The sequence below is a fragment of the Argiope bruennichi genome, chromosome 10 (assembly GCF_947563725.1).
Source record: "Argiope bruennichi chromosome 10, qqArgBrue1.1, whole genome shotgun sequence".
NCBI classification, from domain to species: Eukaryota; Metazoa; Arthropoda; class Arachnida; order Araneae; family Araneidae; genus Argiope; species Argiope bruennichi.
This window is the reverse complement of record NC_079160.1, coordinates 51,941,704-51,966,617: the sequence shown is the minus strand read 5'-3', so window position 1 is coordinate 51,966,617 and position 24,914 is coordinate 51,941,704. Positions and strand designations below refer to the sequence as shown.

Sequence of the window (24,914 nt, the reverse complement as noted above, 5' to 3'; positions counted from 1 at the left end):
TACTTTCAGAAGCATGTAAACGCAATCATTCAAAAACACAATGATTTAAATATATCAAATTTGGTATGTGATTTTGAACTACAATTGTCGTTTTATGCCTAATTTTGGTTTCAATCGGTTTGGAAAAACACGTCTAAGACACAAATTCAATTTTTGGATACAATTAACCACAATCTCCAAAAAACTCGCCAATGATCCCACAATAAAAATGCTAAATTCGTGCCAAATATTAATATTTCCTAATTTTTGAATGCCAGTGCTATGCAAGGCGATCTCTGCCTTACCTAAAATCCACAACTATTTGTGATGGTGAGGTAGGAATAGCATTTTTAAGGGAGATTATTTATGCGAGAAACTTTTAAGGGGACAATTTCCGCTGGTTGCACAGCAACGCCAGTGCATTCCATCATTTCCAACAACAGCAGATACATAACTTTGAAATTTTATCATGACCTTTTAATTATTTTTTTTGTCAGTAATATTGTTTTAGAAGAAACATTTCTTTTGTCCGAAATACCGAAGAGTAAATACTTAATTGTTTAGCACAATATAACCTATCTAGTGGCTTTCCATTATAAAATCAGCATCAAATTATAAAATAGATAAAAGGTTCTCAATTTTGGGAGACTGTGTAGCTTTATATTTTTGCATCATATTTACATTTATTTCGTTTTATACTTTCATTTGATTTACGAAAATTGAACTCGAACTTACTTAATTTAAAATTAAGTATCACTTAAATTTTAGAACATTATTCTTAGAATTTTTTTTTCATGTTTTCAAATTCGTTGATAAATCCAGTCCAGTTTATTTTACCGTTGTATAACAACAATAGCCAGTCAAACTTCGTAGTAGAATATTTATATCGAGTCTTTTATATTGTCTAAATGATTTTTTTTGTTTATTTTTTACCATTTTAAGTAAAACTGTCTTTAAATTTAGGTTCTTCTTCTATACAAAGTGCTGAAATAAATTTTCTTGACATACAAATATCTATATTGTTATTTCAGTTCTCATAAAATTTGTTGATTAAAAATAGACAGATTTACTTATTTACAGGTTAAGATGAAACGAATAAAAATATCTAATTTTAAAAATTATTTAAGAGCATCTACAAAATTTAAACCTGCTTTGCGTAAGATCTTAAATGAAACCAAGACCCTCATAAATAACAGGAGAATAAGATTCTACATCTTAATTTCTGTGATCCCAACAATAACGAACATGTTACGAACAAATATTCCTTGTTTAAGAATATTCTCGGATCTCGAATCTAGTTTACAACTTCTATAGAGAAATAAACAGAAGATTTAGAATTTCGAATTGATGGAATCTCTAGTTTACAACTTCTATAGAGAAATAAACAGAAGATTTCGAAATTAGAATTAACGGAATTTCTAGTTTACAACTTCTATAGAGAAATAAACAGAAGAATTCTTAATTAAAAATTGATGTATGGAAGTAAAATTATTGTAAACAAAATAACAAAAACAAGATGCTTTTTGTTACAAAAATAATTTAGAATTCAAAAATGTTAAATACTTTTTGATAGCCTTAAGGCTTACAGACATCATGACAGAATTTATCTGGCAAGATTCTGAAAGAAAACAGACCACTTCCCAATATTTAATTGCCCTCAATCATCTTTAATCGCTTATCAAATGTATAAAGCAAATCGAATATCAATGAATAAATAAGCATTTTGTTTCAAAAGCAAAACTTGTCAGTTGATAAACTTTGCTAAGCTTGTTAGAGATCAAATGAGAAACAAAAAACATCAAATAAACCACTTGAAAAAGAACGGGAAATCATTCTTCATGAAAAGGAACCCTTATCTGAGGGACGAGTGACGTCACTCGTATCACATCGATCGAATCTGTGTGAACCTTGAAGTTGAGAGATAGCATATCCCTCTTTAAAAGCTATGGCTTCCTGTTTCAAAGAGTCATCGGCAGCTGAAATTTCATTGGAATAGTCTGATTTAGGTATGTATAATTTGATAGTTTTTTTCCAATTACTTTATATGAAAAATTTCTGAGTAAAGATTGTTTCGCTTACTATGAACTTTCAGCCATTTACATTTCAAACTACCAAAAATAAATTTATCTTTCCATTTTAAATCAGCTAGAGTGTTCTTCCCAAAATTTTCTTGCATATTCCCAAATAAAAGACCTTGTATTGTGGATCTTGAGTAAGGTTATGAACACCAGAAGTGCTCTGATTTTTATTTTCAGATTCTCGTACCGGAGGGTTTCGTGCTTTTTATTAAAGTGAAGAAAGTGTATTTTAAGTGTATTTTTGATGCTTGTTTCTTGATTGATTTAACTTAAAATTTGACATAGAACTGAAATTTTATTAACAATATCAAAATTGAATTCTTTTTTTCTAAATAATTTCCAATAAAATTTTATTCAGATTTATAATTTAGATAGAAGAACTACGCACTGTATTTTACTGATAGATGGACAAACATGTCTCCAAAGATATATTTTTCGTTCTCTATTTCTAGGCAACGGTGTGACTTTGAATTACTCTACTTTTTTATATTTCTAGATTATTTTTTTAAATATTTTTAAATATTTATTACATTTTAAAATATTATATTTTAAGAACTATGCACTGTATTTTACTGATAGATGGACAAACATGACTCCAAAGATGTATTTTTCGCTCTCTATTTAGGCAACGGTGCCACTTTGAATTACTCTACTTTTTAATATTTCTAGATTATTTTTTAAATATTTATTACGTTTTTTTTATTTCTGCCCAATTTCTTTCTAATATTTTAATAATTTTTTTTAATTAATTTTATACACAATCTGCTATAATATTTTTTATGGATGAAGAGCAAGAATATATACGATGAATTGTTGCCAGGACACATTAGCATAATTCTGGAAGAACATGAAAGTTTAAAAACTAACAATATCAGGAATAGTTATTGATAGGATTTATTTTGATGTATTTTTTTAAAGAAAGAAAATATTTAGTTAATTGTCTCAAAACGTTTATTAAAACCTTTCTTATACTTTAATATTTGCAAACAAATCTTGAAGAACATGTGTAACATTAATAACATTTTGGCGAAAATTTAATCATCGGCAGTTTTCAAAAATCGTCTGGTAGAATTAATATTCCGATTTCAATAAAAAAAAAGTTTCGGGGGATAAAAAGTTTGCAAAATTTATTCAAAATTAATTTTTTCATTAAAAATGTATTTTAATCCTAAGGAACGCTAGGTCTGTCAACTAATTAGGGTTTTTTTTTTTCTAAACTTCTTAAATTTAATACTTGTTGATAGTTCCGTTTTTGAATTAATTTCCCCAAACATACTGACGTAATTTCAAATTTTTTTTTTATTAATATTGAAGTTCAAATTTCGAAGCCGAATTTTTTAAGATCACGATATTTTATAATTATATCTTTCGTAAGACAGAAAGTGAGCAACTTCTTAAACTTGGCAAACGGTTGAACACCCAGCAACTATTCTTTTACTATCACTTATCTAATCACAATGAGAGATTATTCTGATTATAAACCTCCATTTGCATATTCAAAGTTACATCTGAAACCCTTTATCAAATAAGATAAAGACCCTTTGAGAAGTAAGATAATCTGAAGTTACTTAACTGAACTGATTACCCTGGAATCAAGTGCTTATCTAAAGTTGTTTTTATAGTTTCTTTTAGTTCAATTTTTTTATTCAGTGATAATTAATTGGTGGATTTGTAGTACTCATTTTGTAATTAATTATGATTTTTAACATACATAGAATTTATTAATGGCTGAAATGAAATAAATAAAATTATTCCACTTCAACTACTTGGATCAAATAATTTTCAAAATTGGTTCTCGAATTTTAATTACATTACAAGAAATCCTTACAGTTTGTTTATTGCCATATGGTATAAATGTTTGCTTTGAAAGGTTTTTCCTGTCATTATCTACAGCCTTCGGAGACTAGTAAGTTTGCTGGGAATGTTGAATGCGTTTAATTTCATTTAAATATCTTATGTACAGTTTGATGTTCTTATTTCCTCAACAAGCGATTTTTAGACATCGAATTGTGATAAAAAACTCTGCTATTTAAATAGCTTTACATATGCTCCGTTTATTTAAACGAACCTCCCTAATGACATCATAGGGCATTAAAAACTTAACTGTCTTGGCCATCTATCATTTGATTGTGCGTTGTCTTTCACGTTACTGTATCTTCAGTTCTTATTCCTCTTGTTCACTGGACAAATAATCAATAGAATCTTTCTTCTTCAATTTTCAAGAATGAAATAAAATACGAAAATAAATTCTTTGGCAAAAAAAATTGAAAATGGTGCTAATTTCATTGTGACAATGAAATGGATTACTGAAAATTATACGAAAAAGCAACTTACTAAATTTTCAAAATTCTGGGAAAAAATCCACGGCAAATAAAATAATTTTTCTGCAATAATATTTTAAATAACAGTATATGCAATAATATTCACACATACACAAAAGAAAATTGAATCAAATCAAATTTAATGACTTAATTAGCATTTCAATAAGAAACGTGACAACTAAGTGTACTTTCAATAAAAAGGCACGTCCATTTATCTTAAATGAGTTTTTCCAAATTTGATTCTGAGCCTTTCTTAATTTGGAGGAAAATAGCAAGTTGGACAATGAAATTATATGTGGGTTTTTAGATATTAAATGGAGACATGCAAAATTCGAGACAACATAGGTCATCTTATCAAATTTAGAACATATTTGGAACAAAGATTTTTAAAAAAAATCCAAATGTCTCAATTGTTTCAGAAATTGATGACTAATAAAATAAATGCAATAGAAAAAGCCTTTATAAATACGGAAAATAATATCGTTTGATCAACATTTTGAGAAATATGGGACAATTATTAAGAAACCGAACTCTTCCATTCGATTTAAGGTGCTTGGTGGTCGTTTAAAGCAAATTCAACGAAAAAAACTCTAGCAAATTGGGACTGCATATTATGAAACGACAAAAAAGGACAATGATTAAAAATTCCGATTGTTTCAACCGATTCGAGACTTCTGGTCACTAGTATAATGAATACAATCGACGTTTTTATACATCGGGACGATAGAGATAATTTTTTTTATCAAAATTTGAACAAAGCTAGAACAATAATAATAATAAACGGATTGTGTCATTTAATTTTGGACCTACTTTGAAGGCTTAGGTTGTTGGGCAACTTGAGGTTGTGAGTTCTATTCTCCGTTTTGTTATGTTGGTCAGGCGTTTGCATTAATCAACGTCAGTCACTCAAGTAAAGTAGATTTAATAGAAGAAGCTCTTAGAAATCAGAATAGAGTGGATTATGTTATCAAAATTGGAACAAATCCGGTACTTGAAAAAATTCGGACTGTCTTAAATGATTTGAGACTATTAGTAAGATAAATGTAATAGAAGAAGCTTTTATAAATCGAGATTTTATAGATCTTTTATCAAAAACAATGTTGAACAATGATTAAAACAATGAATTAAAAAATCGAACTGCTCCGACTGATCTGGGACTCTTGCTTACTATAGTAAAATAAATGCAAAAAAAGGAAATTTTTATAAATCGAGCCGATATAAGTTATATCATCAAAATTTTGACAAATCGGCACAATGATTAAAAAAAGCAAAGTGCCCATTAATTCATTCCTGGAAACTACTAAAATAAGCGTAGTGGAAGAAAGAAGTTCTTATAAATCAGGACAACGTGGATCATATCAAAACTGGGACAATTTCGTTACAACAAGCGCAAAAAAAAACTGATTATTCCTATTGATTTGGGATTTCTAGTTACTCTAGTAAAGTAAATGCGATAGAAGAAATTCTTATAAGAATAGTAAAAAATAACAGTTAATATCACTCTTGCATAAAATGGAAAAAGTGGATGTAAAATCAAAACTCAAAAGAACTTTAGGATATAAACGAAGAAACATCTGTTCGTTTTTATTCTTGATTAGTTCATTCGTGGGTACGTATCTTTCGAAAGAAAAAAAAGCTTCGAAATCGATCTTATCTTCAGACTATCTTCTTTTTTCTCTCCGATAGGAAAAACTTCGGTTCGTAAATGAAAATAACATTTTTACAGACAGTGAAACATTTTTGAGTCGTGCAATCTTTGGTTTTTGTGAACTGGAAAGTTTGAAAAGAGAAATATAAGTAATTCATCATTACTACCTGTACTTGTTTTTGCAGACAATCGATTTCTGACTCTATGGTCCAATATTGAATCTTTGTTATAATGCTAAAAGCATCATCTATAAATGCAGGCAATTAAATTGTCCAGATTTCTGCACGATAGTCCAGTATATTTATTAAATGAAATTCATATTATTTTTAGTGAGTTTTTATTCGGCTTCGAATAAAAAGAAAAAATATAGCACTTTTTTTATTTTTTAAATATATCACCAAATTCCAAAAAAATGACAACCTTTCCAACGAAAATTCTTCATTTCATATATAATTTATAAAACATTTTTAGTAGGAATAAAATACGATATTAGGCTAAATATATTTTCGTATTAGTTCAAAATTTCAGTTTTTTTAGGTTTTCAAATTTTGTGGAATTAAAAAAATATTATATGAAGAAAAGTATATGCATTGCTGGTAAAATATAAATACTCTGTTTTATAAAATCAAAATTTATTTCGTCCAATAATAATTAATTTATAATTTAATTAGCTATTTCGGTGAAAAATTACATACATCGAGTTAAAGCTTAAAATGAATTAACAGTTCGATTTTTTAGACTCGGTTAATTAAGCTTCATTATTACGTTAAATGTTAAATTGTTTTAGATGAATAAAATTCGTTATGTTAAAGCAAATCTTAAGTTAATTTGAGCATTAAATTCTTCAAGTGATATGAACCAGAAAGTTGCAATAAAAGAAAGATTTGAATTTTTACTTTTTAAACATGATTTGAATGCTACTTTAACTTAGCTATTCTATGAAAAAACTCCTTAATGTGAGCAATACTTAGTATACGAAATTCCTTATTCGTGAAATAGCTACGAGGTAAGAGTGGTTTTGTGGTAAAGCCATGGTTTACATTCAATTGCTGAATCTTTACTTTTTAAATATGATTTAAGAGAAAATAATTCTTTATTTTTTTTAAAAAAAATTACGTATATAAATTTTGTAGTTTAAATGTCTATAATCAATTAATCTGTAAAATAACTAATGCTATTTTAACCAAGCTATTCTATGAAAAAATCTTTAATACGCGCAATAATTAGTTTACGAAAGTCCTTATTCATGAAATAGCTACGAGGTTTCAATAGTTTGGTGGTAAAGTCATAATCAAGAAAAAAAATATTCTATTTCTCTGTTTCTTACTTTCACAAAAATTCCAGCTTTCTCTAGAAACTGTTTATTTAAATATTTTAATATAATTCATTTTAATTTTTTACAGTACTTTGTTATCTGAATCCTTCAGAAAAATGGACCAAGGGATACTTCTCAAACCTAACGTTTCTGAGCAGTTTGCTATCGATTTAGCTCTCCGTTTATATGGATTGAAAGTAACAGAAATCAAAAGAATGGTCAGCTTTGATGATCAAAATTTTCACATTAAGGTGAGTTACAATTATTAATGATACTTCAGTTGAAGTTTTTATATCCTATTTAAAAGAAGCGAAATTAAGTGCTGACTTTTATTAAGTAATATGATGTGATAGTGACTTTACTTATATTTCATCCGAGTTTGTTTTCTATTGTTGTTAATGTTTCTAATGGCACTTGTCATAGACAAGCACACTGACGAGGTCAGTGATTTTAAGCCAAGGGTGCGTCTATTGTTTTTCAGTAGCGCCATCTGGGCCAAGAGTACGTCTTAGCTACACACACGTCACAACTCTTTTTACGGGGAGGTCTTCATTCAAGCATTTCAGTCATTCATCCACAGATTGTAATTTAGACCTGAAGCAGAGAACGATCAGCTCTGATCCAATACACCCAATAGTATTACTCTCCACATGATGGACTTTGTGACCACGACAGATTTATAAGTGCGCCAGCCACCACACACACGGAGAGTCTTCGGCCGACGGGGTTCTAACTCGCAACCCTAGGGACACGAATCCAACGCCCTACCAACCAGGTTATTCTGGCCCACGAGTTTGTTTTCTTGTTTCATTTATTCGTTGAAGAAATATGTGCGAATCGTTGATAAAAAGTGTAAATGTTCACTATATAATTATGGAAACTCAATAGCAGTGAATTTAAATTTTGAAATCGCTATATCGTACTTCTAGACCGAAAGTTAACAAATTTGGAAGTACAGAAAAAATCACAGATTTTTTACTTCCTGTAGATAATGTGGTGCTTAAATCATTGATAAGTTATAAATAAGCTTTTGTTGAATATTTAGGCTTTAATTCATTTTGATAATTGAAAATTTACATTATTTCAAATATTGAGACATAAGTGCTTTACTTTTTTTTTCCCCATTCAGGTAGCAAAGGAATATCAGAATCCTTATATATCACAACTGTGTGAAGATGGATACACCCTTAAGATTACTAATACAATGAAAAGTTCTTTACAAGGTCATTTTGGTAAGAAGGTGATTAAGTTTTTATGCACTTTAAGGTTTAATACGTTTCAGAAATTTCGTAGATTTGCCAGATCATGGCGTCAGTTCCCTGAAAGACACAATTACGCAATAAATACGAATGGACATTTGATTCAACATAACCACTTGAATATCTTACGGGAGTTTGTGGATTTAGAAGTTTTTTCTCCAATACGACCATATTTGAATCGACTGTTTCTTTCTATATTTTTTTAAATTCCGTAAAAACAATATTTTTCAAAAAAATTATTTTTTTTTTCTTTTCTCTACACTCTTCTTACCTCTTTTATTGTAATATCTTATAATATGGTGTGGCGTCTCTTAAGAGCAAATAATAGTCAACAACCTTTTACTGCAATATGTTTTTATAAGTAATTAATTGCACACATCACAGGTACACATATATAAAAGATATAAAGTTATTTCAGCATTAAATGGACCGTTTCTTAACAGTTTTTTGAGGCAGATCATACATAACACACACATCGTCTTACCACATAACACCATTCATCCTCACACCACTCCATCACGGCTTATCTCATTTTTTTTTTTTTCTTTAGTTTGTACATAGATGGCGCTAGCTAATACAATAGTTTCAAATTTTCTTCATCTTACTTCAATACCAACACTGCGGTGCGCCTTCTGGTTTTCTTTTTGCTGGAGTGTTTTTCTCCCGGAGTTTATTAAATAAATGAAATAAGAAGTTTTTTTAATGCCTTTACGCTGTGAAAAATGATTCAAAACTGTGCAACCTTGGAAGAGACTTTATATATAAAAGAGGATTAAACCGGGGAAAATTACATAAAAAGCTAAGAAATCTATCTTATCAATGGCAGGGCACTTTTATTACGAATCATGTATGGTTGATTCCTTGTAAACGATTCATTTAAAACACTGTACCTACCGTTTGAAATGAATATGAAAAAGTGGCACTGCTCTGTTTATAAATCCATAATATTATCAGATTTTTTAAAGATTATTGCTTCATAACACAACTCCATGAAAAGTTCTTCGCATTTTCTATAGCCATGGTTTTAAAAGGACCCCCCCCCTGCTAAATCAAGAAAAAATTGTTTCTGATTTAACAGATGAATCTTCCCACTCAAAAGGTTGAAAATAGGAGGGATTGAAATATTTGATATCCCAAAAAGTATTTTATGTTTAAAGGGTTTTTTTTTCACTTGGAAAATCCTCTTGAAGTTAAGGATTGAAAAATGATTCTTCACTTCTAACTTTGATTGCTTTTTAATCTGTATGTGTGTTAACGGACTGAAAATTTTTTATTGACTGTATTCTCTTCCATCTTCATTAGTAGTTTTTTTTTCTTATGTGATAAGAAGTTGGAGTAGCCTGGGGAACGAGTAATTTTCGATTTGTTATATATCTAAAGAGAAATAAAGAACCTTTACAGGATTTTTTAATTAGTTTCCAATCAATTGAAAAATCATATAATCACCAGATTTCGCCTCTCCCCGTCCAATATAAATCTACGAAAAAAAGATTAAATGACAGCCCCTTTAGCTATTATCATTACTGTTTAATGGCTTAATGGTCAGTACATTTCAAGATATATTTGTTACTAACTGCTCTTCATTTACAGATTCCATGCACGCAGCGATGTTGCACATGAGTCAGAAAAATGTGCGCACTCCCGTACCTGTACGCAATTTAGACGGCAACACATGGAGACTGGAAAAAGTCCCTCTACTGAATGAAGGTTCACTATGGTATATTTTACTTTTTACATGAGAGGGATCAAAATTTTTAAATAATAGTTTCGCTTTTATTGCTATGTATACAGACAGTATCTAAACTCATCAGAAAAAGTTTAACTCTTTATTTGGCTCTTACGGAAGATCTACAGCTTCTAACGCTTTACATGAGTATTGTAAGCATGTCTTCGTAAAAAGATCTATAGTTAATAATTAAAATTAATTAATTAAAAATTTCTAAAAATTAATTGATTTAGTTAAAATAATTATAAGAATTCATAAATATATATATCCTTCTTACTTAGTGTATGCATCTTCCAAAATGTTTTACTACAACTTTTCACCATTTATCAATTAAAGGATTAATGGTTTTTTAGACTAATAGAAATAAGTAATTTTTTTCTGGTATAGTAAATAAAAAAGGAGGGTATCATCATAATATCAGGACCTTTAAGGTTCTTTTGACATTGCAATTTCAGTTTCCTCTTGTCCCTTGCCTCATCTTCCATAATTAAATATTTTAAACTCGTCTTAATCTTACATAAATAATTTTAAATAGCAAAATTCGATAAACTAAAATAATAAAACATTTAATTTTGGTCATTTTCAAGAAGGTTTGATTTTAATGTTTCGCCTTTAAAAAATCAAAACATAAAATAATTTTAAATAAAATAGTTATGAAAAAATGAAAATTCTTTTGACGGATTTCAATAAAATTAAAAATTTAAAAAGGAATTTTTGATTTTATTCGCACAAGATTAAGTATATGATTCTTCTAAATTAAATGAAGTTAAATTACTTTGAAAATCGAAAAAATCTCGATGATTCGGAGCCCAAAAAATCTTATCCGAAAAATTCGGAGACTCTAAGTAGTTGCCTGCTTTGCTTGTTTATTAAATCGATTTTCGTCATTGTAAAGAGTTTCTCAGTGAATTAATGAAAATAAAAGAATTACCAGATAAAATTCACAATACAGGATTAATAGAATATAAAAAGAATTACCAGATAAAATTCACAATACAGGATTAATGGAATATAAAAAGAATTACCAGAAAAAATTCACAATACAGGATTAATGGAATATAAAAAGAATTACCAGATAAAATTCACAATACAGGATTAATGGAATATAAAAAGAATTACCAGATAAAATTCACAATACAGGATTAATGGAATATAAAAAGAATTACCAGATAAAATTCACAATACAGGATTAATGGAATATAAAAAGAATTACCAGATAAAATTCACAATACAGGATTAATGGAATATAAAAAGAATTACCAGATAAAATTCACAATACAGGATTAATGGAATATAAAAAGAATTACCAGATAAAATTCACAATACAGGATTAATGGAATATAAAAAGAATTACCAGATAAAATTCACAATACAGGATTAATGGAATATAAAAAGAATTACCAGATAAAATTCACAATACAGGATTAATGGAATATAAAAATAATTACCAGATAAAATTCACAATACAGGATTAATGGAATATAAAATGAAAACCTAACAACACAATTATATTAATAATGCGAAGTTTATATAGCTTTAGATTACAACTTTTAATTGCAACATTTGAATTAAGTAACCTTTTGTAACAAAATTCCTCCTTTAAACCTCACATTGATTCTTAAAAGTAGCTTATTTCTGCATGCCCAACCTATCTTTAAAATTTGTCCAATGATCTCGGAAACACCCTGTATATTGCTTACTTCTATATTTTTACTCGTTTATCTCAATGAAAATTTTTATTTGCTGTCTCGTTTTTAAAGTGAAAATATTTTTACTCATTTTTCTCTATGAATTTTTTTTTTTTTTTTGCTGCCTAGTTTTTAAAGTAAAAATATTTTTACTCATTTTTCTCTATGATTTTTTTTTGCTGCCTAGTTTTTAAAGTAAAAATATTTTTACTCATTTTTCCGTATGAAAATTTTTATTTGCTGTCTAGTTTTTAAAGGGAAACCTTTTCATTATCAATATTAAATGTTTAGACGTAATGGTAGCAAAAATTTTTCCCGATGGGCATTTGTGGAAATTTTCTGAAATATTCAAAATTATCTTTCCTCTGAGATTTTTTTTTTTCAGTTTTGAGAGACTTTTTAGTGATAGCAGCAAATATTATCTGAGATGAAAAAGATTTCAGGCATCTTCAAATGCAAAAAAATAGTTACATTAATTCGACTGCGGTGCTCTTTTTATCGTGATTGCCACATTATTTTTAAAAGCTGTTTTTTGTCATATACACGATAATGTACGAAGTTACAAATAAATATATAAAATAGTTTCTCTGGTAGGTTTGGCAACGCAAACGCAATTACTGAAAAATGTATATAATATTTCCGTGCTTTGTGAATGGTGAAGCTTGTATTAAAAAATTAAGAGATTTGAATCTCTAATGCGCACCATCATAGCTTAATAATGGTTTAGACTTGATTTGTCTATTTTTGTTTTATTTTTAAAATTAATTTTTAATTATTGCAGTTGATAATACACAGACAGAAGTGGATATTAAAATACTATTTGCATGTTTGCGTTTAAATAAAATAACTAAAAAAATAAAAAGTAATTTTGCCATGATAAAATAATGAATTTTAAATACATTTTAAATATTTTCTCTAAAAAGGTGAATTCTTAATTTAAGGGGCAGTTTGAATAGTTTTAGGGCAATGATATTACCCAAAAAATTGAGAAAAAAAAATTATAAAAGTTACAAAGATATGCATTACCAAAAGGAATTTTTCGGATAGGTGAAATTCAAAAGCATCCAAGTTTACTATAAATTCGAGGTTTGATAATATTTCGTGTACCACTGATAAAATTGAATTGACTTAAAGATAATTCTATTAACATTCTATAACTATAGAACTTATTAAAAGTGATGCAAAATTATGTAAAAAAAATATAAGTCATTACAGAATCTTATTCTGTTGTTTGTTTTCGTATCCAGATGTGAATATTCCCGGACCCAAACTGTGCGGCGTACATTTGCTTACATTTATTACTGGCGTGCCTATATCAACTCTGGAATATACGGCTGATCTTTTGTACCAGTGGGGACAGCTACTGGCTACATTTCATAACGCAGTAACGGTAAATCTTTGGACAACTCTTTATTTTGATTTATATATTTTGTATTATGTATTTTATAAACCAGTGACAGTGGTCTCCCCAAAACTTTCTCGCATACTCTCTAATACACTTGTCATGCTAGAGAACGCCTTACATGGCATTGGCGTACAAAAGTTAAGAAATATTAACTTTTGGCGTGAAAATTTAGTATTTTTATTGAATCTATCGTGTCATTCTTGGCGAGTAATTCCTGGCATGCTATTAATAGTATCCGGAAACAGACACGATAAACAATTTGACACAAAACATCACATATAGTTAAAAAAATCCCATACTAAATTTTATATATTTAAGTCATTGCGTTTTTGTGTTGTCACGTTTACATATTTCTGAAAATACATACCGACAGACAGTCAACCCGAAGTTGGATTTCATTCAAAATTTGACAAGTGTTTACGCTATAGATGTTAAATCTGTGTGCGGAAGTTTATCTATCTAGCTTTTTTTATTTTGTAATTATCGTTTTAACTTATATCGATTTATTTTTTTTGAATTATCGCATAAAAATGCCAAAACTTCTCCCAGTTTTTCTTAAAAATTAAAAAAGAATCGTCCTGGGTTCATATTTTTTCCCTTTCGAAATATATTTTTTGTCACGTTTAATAGCTTTAGGTGAAATGGCTTGGTGAAACATACTAGCAGACATATTCGTTAATCTTTATTATTAGTAAATATTGAACTCTAAAAATACAGACAAGGGAAACTAAACAACAACTATGTTTTGGCTGGTACACAAATTTAAGATAGACTTTACCATTCAAAGAGGATATTTTATAATAAATTAATGCAAATTATAGATAATTTTTAAATTGTTTCTATTATAGTTACCATTTTCATTTTGAAAATGGTTAATTTACTAGAGCTTTAGCTGTAATTCTTTCAACAAGAATTCCTGAACACACATCATTTTGTTTTTGATTATTTTTAATATCATTCGATATTTATCATTATATGAATTTCATTAACAGGATTTCGATTACCCCTCGTTACATAATAAAGAAATTTTCTGGAATTTGGAACACATTCCCGTAATTAAGAAATACATGGAGGGTATGGAGGAGCATCGCCAGAAGTTAGTTTTGAGTGTTTTGGACAAATATCCTACTGAAATTGAAGACAATTTAGACAAACTTCCAAAAGGTATTTTTTGTGATATTCATTTTTTTTTCTTGCCGTTTATCAAATATTACAGATATCATTTAGAAAGAAAATAGGATTATAGTTTGATATATTCTCTAAATAAGAGATATCTCGTATTATTATTTTTAATCCTGCAGTTTAGAAATCCAAATATTCCACATTTAGAAAATCTCGTTTTGCACTCATGGATGATTATTTCTTAATCATAATATATATTAAGGATAGAATGGTGAGAATTAAACTATCCATCTAAAGAACAATAAATCTTGCTGATATATATTTCAGAATGTAAAATGAATATTACAGTGCACAAGGGAAGGATTAAGAAGAAATAATACAATCTGATAAAAATTGCATACATTTATATATATATCAACATTAAATTTTTAATAATATTTGAAACAATTAAATTAGGTTTTGACTGTTTAACCCTTTCTAGGGCCGTGGGAAGTATGCTTCCCACCATATTTTTCAATCTTTGTATGAAATTATGTAGATTGGTATAAGTTCTGACAAATTTTTTTAGTAAGTCAGAAATTTAGATGCTTCAGTTCTTTATCTCAGACAAAATGATGTGTCTTGATTTGTTACTTAATTATTAATTAACCAAATTAATTAATTAATCAAATTAAATTTAACTAATAAGCTAAATGAATCCCTTTTCTTATTTTAATTTCATGCCTAAAAATATTTTAACATAATATGACTAGAAAGAAATGGCCCTTTAAAAGGTCTGTTGCTATTGGCGATAAGCGAGGATCGAACTCACAACCTTTGGGTTCGTAGCCGAGTAACAAGACCACTAGACAAAAGAAATTTCTCATGTCTCGTAGCTGTTATCTGGCTTATAAAGCGTCACCACATTACTCCCTCTTCAGTGCGTCGGAGGTGAGACGAACGATATTTTGTCCTGTTTTTGTTGTTATTAGTGGTGATATTGGCTGTTGCGCCTCATCCATTCTTTTTTTATTGGCTGATTATTTATCAGCTTCATTTATTTATTGGCTGATTATTTATCAGCTTCGTTTTGTTTTGGCTGATTATTTATCAGCTTCATTTTTTTTTTTATTTATTGGCTGATTATTTATCAGCTTCATTTTTTTTCTCTTATTGGCCGATTATTTATCAGCTTCATTTTATTTATTGGCCGATTGTTTATCAGCTTCATTTTTTTTTTATTGGCTGATTATTTATCAGCTTTGATTTTTATTTATCTCTGATAGAGGGCGCTACAACAGTTGTATGGAGGTTTTTTGCTTATCACGTCATCGGGTCACCAATGTTGCTATTGGCGATAAGCGAGGATCGAACTCGCAACCTTTGGGTTCGTAGCCGAGTAACAAGACCACTAGACAAAAGAAATTTCTCATGTCTCGTAGCTGTTATCTGGCTTATAAAGCGTCACCACAGGTCAAAACAAATTTCATAATTGTTAAAGGATGATTATTTTAGATGTTTATATTAGATGCTGGATAGTTAAACTACCCTTATTGGAAGGGGAGGCGAAAAGCATCGTAAAAACTCCTATTATTCTTATTTCCTTTGATTATTTTTAAAAATAATTTAAAGCATATTCAATTTAATAATTCAAATTTTTGGTTCGAAATCCGACTGCTATACGTAGTTATAATTACCTATAAATTTTCTAAATACTACAGGTGGTTCAAAAATCAAGACCTTCTTTTATAATGCTGTTTAATTGCGCAGTATCTCTCACAAAAATTCTAATTTAAAAAGAAACAGAATGTCTAATTTTTCTTATAAAAGATATTGTCTACATAAAAAAAAATCTGTGCCGAAATTTTCGAATTGTCTGTATTATCTTATCCCCTAGTTTCTTTTCCTTAATGTTATTAATATATCGAATGAAAATCCTTAGTCCTGATCGATGTAATTTAAATGAGCATGTTTAGTATTTAGATTATGCTAAAGGGGATATTTGGGCTCGAACGATTAAAAAAAAAAACAGACTAAGAAATAATCTATTTTACATGCCTTACCAAAATTAAGAGCACTGTCCTAATATATCATACTGCCATTCATTGATCTTTCGTTGATGCTGATACTGTATTTAATGGACAAAGTACAGAAACTTTCAATTACGATGGAAATTCCGCAGCATAAATGATGAGGCGTCATCTATTGATAAAATTTTGAAATAGTTTTTGGACACAGATGCTAGACTGCCATCTACTGACTAAAATTCAAACTAAAGTTTTTTGTATACCTCTAAATTTCAATTGCCTGATAAGAAATAACGGTGGATTTAAGCACTTTACGGGAACAAGACAGTGCATTTTATGAGATCCCTGTTTTAATAAATGTTCATTTTAATTTAAAACTTCATAGCGAATTTAACTCGATTAAATTTTAATCGAGTTAATTTTTTTATTTTAGTAAGAGAAAATATATGCTTTAATTAATATCATGGAAAAAAATGTCTTAAACATTAAAATCCTTAAAAAATAATACAATTATCCTTAATGATTTCGGTACATACAAGTAAAAAGCATCTAATTTAGTGTAGATTTTAAGCATTTTTGGGAAATTTTAAGGCAATGAAAAACAGAAAGAAATTCACTGGGAAAAAAACAATAAAGAAAATTTTACAGAACCTGTCAAATAGAATATAACCAGATGAATGAATAATTAATATTTCAATGTAATATAAATAAGGAATTAATTATACTTTATTTAATCATGATTCATAATATTTAATTTATTATTACTTTATTTAAAAATGATTCATAGAATTTGCAATTTTGAAAATTTTATTTATTTGACATCTAGACAAAAACATTTTTTTAATCGATATGTTAAAGCCCCCATCACTCTATTCAGCAACCCTAGGCAATTACCTTGTCGGAAATTAACTTCTGATGAGAAGTTTAGAGCAAACGGTATATTTATAGATTTAATCCCGAATTGATATTAAAATTTTGTATATAATAGTAATTAAAGAATGTATACGATTAACTAAAAATATACAGCTTATATATACATATAAAACTAAATATGTATAATTATATGTAGCTGTGAGCAATATATTATATATATATATTATAGATTATTGACAATTATAATTAGTATATTTATTTAATTTAGGGTTTATTCATGGAGATATGAATGAAAATAACGTCATTGTGCAAGTTAGTGCCAGCGGAGATGGGAAAAAGTTTTCTGTTGATGGCGTACTGGATTATGAAGATATACATTACGGGACATATGCATGGGATTTAGGCTTAATGCTGGCTTACACAATGCTGGACTGCAAGTCAATTGATCCATTAGATGGTGCAGGGCATACATTGGCTGGATATTTGAGTCTCAGATCTTTATCTTCTTTGGAACTGTCGATATTAAAAGTAAAAATAATCTATACACATTATTATATTTTAAAAGAATGGTAATACTTCTTTTCGCCTTTTAAATACTATGTAAGAAGACTATGAAAAATAATTTTGTGGGCCTTTTTAGATATGTATTAGCAATTTTAAACTGAGATGTTAATTTATGAGAAATATTTAAATTAATCAGGTAAATATCAAGGACTTGGAACATCAAACCGAAATTTAAATTGTACTATTTGAAAGTTTAATTTTCGCAAACAGTTAACTATAACTGAAGGAATTTCGTACATTTTTTAAATTATTATTAGAGTATCTTTCTTTTTAGATTTAATTTTAAGGAAAAGTAAATTTGCAAAAAAAAAAAAAAAAAAAAAATCAGTAAAAACAGTGTTTCTATCTGCCTTTTTTTTTTTAACACAAATACAATCCTGTTATAAATATCTTGTTATCCTTATCAAAAATTGTACATTTTTTTTAATGCAGTTTTTAAAAATTATTTATGTAACGCTATATCCTTTTATAAATGCACTTAACCTTTTCATTCTGTAAGGGAATTAAGTTCTAAAAACTGTTAAGTTTATATTATGTATAATACACTTCAGATCCGCAAGATGCTTTGAAACGCGTAATGGTTTTTCCATTAATATTCCCAATATTAGATTACATACCAATATATACATATGTGTTGCTAATGCTAACCTGAAAAAAATAGCTCATAGAATTTAACACTTTGTGTTCTAAGTCCCAGTGTCACTCGGGTTTCTGCTTTAGGTGAAGAGAACTAATCCTGAGAGTCTCTTGGGGACAACTTTTAACTTTCTGAATTATAAATTTGCCTATGAAATATGTAAGCGGTTCTTTCAAATAATATTTATTAATCTTTTAGCTCAGAAAAAAATTTAAATGGCGATACGAAACGTGAATTTATGAAACAAACGAGAAACGGAGTTCAAATTAATTATTTACTGTACATTATTACTTCAGAGTTATTTTGAACGTTTGGTTACAATATTTGTTCTTATAGTTCGTGGTTTTATTTGTGGTCTTATAAAAGATTTTTAGTTTAATTTAATTTCAATGACGTGCCGGCAATGTTTTTATTCATTGATTAAAATTTTTTATGTTAAAAAAAATGATGTTCTCTCATGTGAATTTTTTTCTATATTTTTTGTATAAATAATAATTATTAGTACATTTAAGTACTTTCTTCATTACAAATAAAAACAGTTAGAAATTTCTTAGAAAAAAATGATCAAATATATATTTTTGAAGTATTTTTTAAAAGCATCACAATAAATTCCAAAACTTTTCTGTCAATACAGAGATATATGATCGAAATATACTTGAAAGTCTTTAGAAATTTTTTGTTAGCTCTTTTTTGTTTAAGGATTTTTGCAAGTTATTCAATGATATCCAAAATCTTTATCAATAGGACTTTGAGAAAGTTTTCTGATCTAAAAACTTGATGTACTTTTGCCGATTTAAAAAAAATAATAATATTTCTACCCCAACATATTCAAGCTATCAATGTTACATACCTTCAATGTTATTTCATAACATCATGCAGGTAATTATACTTTGAATGATAATATTTTAAATTGAAATTAAAGCAAAACATTGAATTTCCATTTTATGAATTCCAAAATTCTCGAGCTGTAGAGCTAAAGAAATTCTAAATTAAGACCATATATGTAGCATAATAATCCCCAATTTTATGGAAATTAAATATATATATATATATATATATATATAATGCAAAGTGTATGTGTTTTTTAAATATTTTTATTTGATTTCACTTGTTGCGTGATTGTATAGATAGTAGTTTATAACGAATTTTGTCGCACATGGTTCTGACGTTCTAGAGTTGAAATTTTATTCTGCATTCTGTTTTACAATGAACTATTTTAATATTTTTAGAGCTTATATGATCAATTAATTTGATTAAAATTTGATTCCATACCGATGGCGTCACATGCTGGCAAAAGCAAGAGAAAATTGATTTGAAGATTGCATTATATTGATAATAATAAATTGATTTTAAATCAAATATTAATAAGTAAATAAAATAATTTAATCAAGATTCTTTCAATGCATTTATAAAAATGTATTTTAAAATATGTTTTTCCTAAAATATTTTTGTTTTGTTTTGTTTTACAGATGTGCATTCAGTGCCGACTTTGCCAATCTTTGGTGTTATGTGCTCATAGTTATCGAAAAGATCCGAGCAATTCCTATCTTTTAACATCATCTAAGAACGGATGGAACAGACTAGAACAAATATGCAGTATCAGTAATGAAGACCTTTTACTGAAGTGGAAGAAAATTCTAGACAATTACAATTCTAATAACTTGTAAATATTATAAGTTTCAATAAATTTTTTATACGTTTTATTTTAGTTGATTCATTGGTACATTGAAAATACAAATAATTTTGCTGATAAATTAACGATTCGTTTAAAAGTATCAGTTGTGCGAAGTAAGTTAAGAAGATGGTAAAAGTTATCATTGCAAACGATTAACTAACAATTAGGCCAATGTCACAGGGTTCAAATTAAATTTGCGTCATAATAATTCAGAAGGATGTAATATTTAATATATGCAATAAAATATTCAAATAATTATCTTTTTATGATAATATTTATGAAAAAATACTTTTGCATAAATTAAATAAAAGTTTGTTTTTTTTACTAATGAAAAATAATTGTCGTAAATTCCCCATTAAAACTTTGCTTACATCTCAACATTTGTGAGAAAAACTTGTAAAATTTTTAATATATCAAATATTAAGAGGAAAATTTAAAATCATGAAATAATTTGTAGAAAGTTATCGGAAGTGACATAAATATCGCCTGTAAAAAACAAAACAAAAAAAAACATATATAATATTTTATTACATACAAAATCCTCTTTTAGTCTGCAACATTACTTTAATTGAAATAAAAAATATGCTGTTCTCGCAATTTCATAGTTGCTTGAAAAATTAGACTCCCCCAAGAGATTTTTAAAACTTATAAAGCTAGTTTTTTCAATAAATTATTCATAATTTTTAAAGAAAGGTATAATATTTTATTAAAATTAGGAGTCTCTATTTAAATTTATATTTATAGCATGAAATATAAATATAGCCACTTTCATCAAAGAATTTAAATGAAAATAGTCAAGTTTTATATTAATTCAGGGAATCTCAAACTGATTTTCAAATTAAGGATAATTTTTTTATATCAGCAAGATAAAAGAAGTCTTACTCAAATATTTTTATTGGCCAAGTTTTGAAAGTCCTTTAAATTCTATTGAAACAAATTTTCTCACTTGCATCACTAGATGGCGCCAATGATACGAAATCATAATTTAATTTAAGTTAATCAAATGAATAATAACATTGAAAATATTAAAATAACGAACTGTCAGGAAGAATACTCAACGTACAAAATTTTAGAATTCCAGTACATCAAAAATGAAGTGAAAATTCACTTATAAAAATTAATTTTTACAAAAATGAAAAAAAAAAAAAAATCGAAAATTAAATATAAGTGGATTAAAATGGTAGAAGAGATTTTCTTTTTGTCATTTAACTGTTTAAATAAATTATGCAAAATCACTGAAAGTGGAATAATTTTCATAAATAATATACTAGTTATTATATTTTTAAGAATTAATAATTAAAATAATTTATAATTTTTATTTATAATAAGGATGAATGTGTGTTTGTGTGTGTGTATGTTGGACCCATTGACCTAAAGCTACCAAACTTGGTACATATTTACTTTGGAGGGTTTGAATATGCACCACAGAGCAATGTTAAAAAATTTTAATTAGAATTTTGTGTCAAAAGATTTAGCGTTTTCCTACGATAACTTCCAAAACTATTACAGTACAAAAATGATTTTTACATCATCTTAAAATTCAAAAAAAATTATATTTTCAATGATTCAATTACTTAAGTTGTATTTATTTTTAAAATTTTTAATTAATGTTTTTAAAAATTTAAAATTAGAAATAAAAATTTTAACCATAATTCCTAACAACATATATCACGCATAAAATTTAACCTGTAAGTGATTGCATAAAAAATTAACTTCTATGAACGTGTGTCGTCATGTTGAGAAGAGCTCAAATTAAAAATTTTAAGTAGTTAGTTCTCATTACAAATTAATCCTAGAAAGTTCAATTATCAGCACGTGCCTGTATGAAGTAAAGTAAATATGAAATAATATTTTCTTGGAAAATAAATGCAAGAAAAAAAGATTTATTTGAATTTAAATTATTTGCATTATAATTCAAAAATTCAGTGTTATTTAAGGCAAACAAGTTAACAAGCTACATTCAACTGCTGTTTTCTGAATCAAAAGTAATAGAAATACATATGTTATAAGAAAACTGGTCTAAAGGAAAAAATATTATATTTTATGTAGTTTGAGTCAATAAATGTTCAGATAAATAACATAATTCCAACTTTTTATATAAAATTTCATGTGTTATAAAATGTGTCTTATTTAATAAGATATTTTTGAGACTCTAATAAAAAGTTTCAGTATTTTGCGGCAAAAACCAGTTTTTTTTTTTAAATAAAAATCTGATTATCGCACGGGGAAGATACGTCAATCAGTGACCGGAACTTCTCCAAGTATGATTACCTTAAAATAATGAAATTGCGATTGTCCTAAATCAATGATATACATTATAACTCAGTCAGAAGAAGATTGAAGCATTTTATTTAAAAGTTAGAGAAGAAAAATATTTTACTGAATATGGTTCATAGGACCGATGCATTGAATAAAATTTAACCTTCATATATTTTTTTTTCAGAAATATATTTTGCAGATGAAACAAAATAAATTATTATTATTTACGTTCCTTTAAATATCCTCGGAAGCAAACCTGAATACCGACATTAGTATACCTTTGAGAAATTGCATCCATTTAAAAAATATTCCGTAGTATACATAATCCTTCTGAGCTTAACAATTTCATTTTTTGCACTCATAATTTTAAAAAACACGTTTGGTTTCAGCAAAAAAAGTATCGATTAAAGTCTTAATACTTTCGTTCGAAATTAAGGTTGAAATTTTGAAAAAAAAGTAAGGAAATTCTAAGTATAACGAAAAGAACTGTATAAGGTTTCTAAAAAATATTAGTAATATGACTATAAAAATTTGATGCTTAACCATATGACAAAAAAAGTATATGATATAAAAGACCCAATACCCTCACTCATTTTAATCAGTCTGAATTGTAGAAAACAAAAATCTAAAAAGAAATTACTCACATTTTAAATTCAGACTACCAGATATTATTATTTATAGTGAAATTTTGCCGTCGCCACCGTTTCCGCCACACTTAGTCACAATGATTTTATAAATGCAATGACTAAAATATTGATAGTTGAAATAGCAAGAAACAATTGTTAAAATTTGATATTTTATAAAAGAATATTATCTGTAACCATCAGTTAAATTATTAAGCCTGACAAAAAAAAGCATTTTGGATATTCTTTATGTAACTGAATTGGAAACGAAAGTAAAAGTGGCAATCTCCATATAATGAATCCTTCACTTAACATTTAGTTGACCTTCAAATGCGTTGAATAGATAAATCACATAACATCAGAGATGGGGTCAACGAAACAGTAACGAGCTTACAAATTTGTAATTACTTCAAATTCTGCTGTGATATATTAGATGAATAATAGATGATTATTCCTTTATTAAATTAGATCTCAGATTTTTAAACTATTACTATTATGAAATATTGCGTTATTCAATATTTAGTCAGCAGCCATTTTTTTCTCTGTTATTTTTAAGCTTTGCTCTGAATCAAAGACATGTTTTGTCTAGTGAGAGCAAATAAGAACATCAACTCATTATACTGCTCATGACATACAAAAAGCAAAGAATAGTACTCACAGTGTTAGAAACATGCTATAATTTCCTGTTATCTTGAGTGAAAGGTGAAAATAAAGGTCACAGCAATATGACTGCTTTTTTTTCGATGTCTTCATATCAAAAATAGTTTATGAAAAATAAATGCTGGATTACGTTTTAGCTTTTAAATTCGAGCCTCTACTTGGATCGAAAGCTTCTAGTGCAGAAAATGGTCTAAAAGTACAACGATTCAATATCGGTTATTAATTATAATTTTCGACGAATCCTCAGCCAAAATCGTGTTCTAAAATTCGGCAGTTTTGTTATAGTAAGAACATTTAAAATTTACCACTTTTAACGTGTATCGGAATTCCATAGAGAAGTTTTCGATGAAAACAATCGCGAATCTAAAACTCTGCCATCAATAATATAAGAGACTGCTATTGCGTTACTTTTATTTACTAGTAAATTTAATCTCATGAACTTTCTTAGTTTTGATGTAGATTCAATAATAATTTATGTTCTCACACTAGTTTTGCGTTTATAATGACAGGAAACTTAATGGCGAATATTTTTCTGAAATTCCTTCTTATTTCAGAAATTGCATATTTCTTATTCAACAAACCTGGAAATTGCTCCCAACTGAGTGATCTGGGAAATCATATAACACAGTATTTTGGTAAGTTATAAAAACTTTTTTGAATTAAATACATTTTTTGGTTAAATTAAAGATTGTTTTCTAGTTTAAATAAAAAAAAATCTGGAGTTTTTTTTTTCTAAACTAAGTGAAGTTTTATCATTATTGTTTAAGAGATATTTATTTCAGTTGGGCGAATACCGTTGAAATCACCTGAAAATTGTTTCATATATTGTTGTTGTTCAGTAGAGATTGCAATATTGAACCAAAAGTTCAATACCGGTATTCAGTATTTTCTACATCTTAATACCGGGATACCGGTTTTAATACCAGTATTAGAAATTTTAGAAAAAGAAAGAAAACACAAGTGTTTCTTTGCTTTATTTGCCAGTTTTATTAGAGAGTGTAAATATGACAAAAAATAATTTGTAACTTATGAATTATAACAGTATATAAAGAATCACAAAAAAGCAAAGGAACATC

At 27.6% G+C, this 24,914-nt stretch overlaps 1 protein-coding gene across 1 annotated transcript; it reads left to right on the top strand.

Annotated features, from left to right (window-relative positions):
• Positions 1-1,862: 1,862 nt before the first annotated feature.
• On the top strand, positions 1,863-20,324 carry LOC129989355 (hydroxylysine kinase-like). The gene is made up of 8 exons (XM_056097845.1): positions 1,863-1,985; positions 7,430-7,592; positions 8,471-8,573; positions 10,191-10,307; positions 13,262-13,404; positions 14,412-14,583; positions 17,689-17,948; positions 20,091-20,324. Exons 2-8 carry the CDS (start codon positions 7,458-7,460, stop codon positions 20,286-20,288), a joined length of 1,128 nt encoding a protein of 375 aa, XP_055953820.1. The 5' UTR covers positions 1,863-1,985; positions 7,430-7,457; the 3' UTR covers positions 20,289-20,324.
• Positions 20,325-24,914: the final 4,590 nt, after the last annotated feature.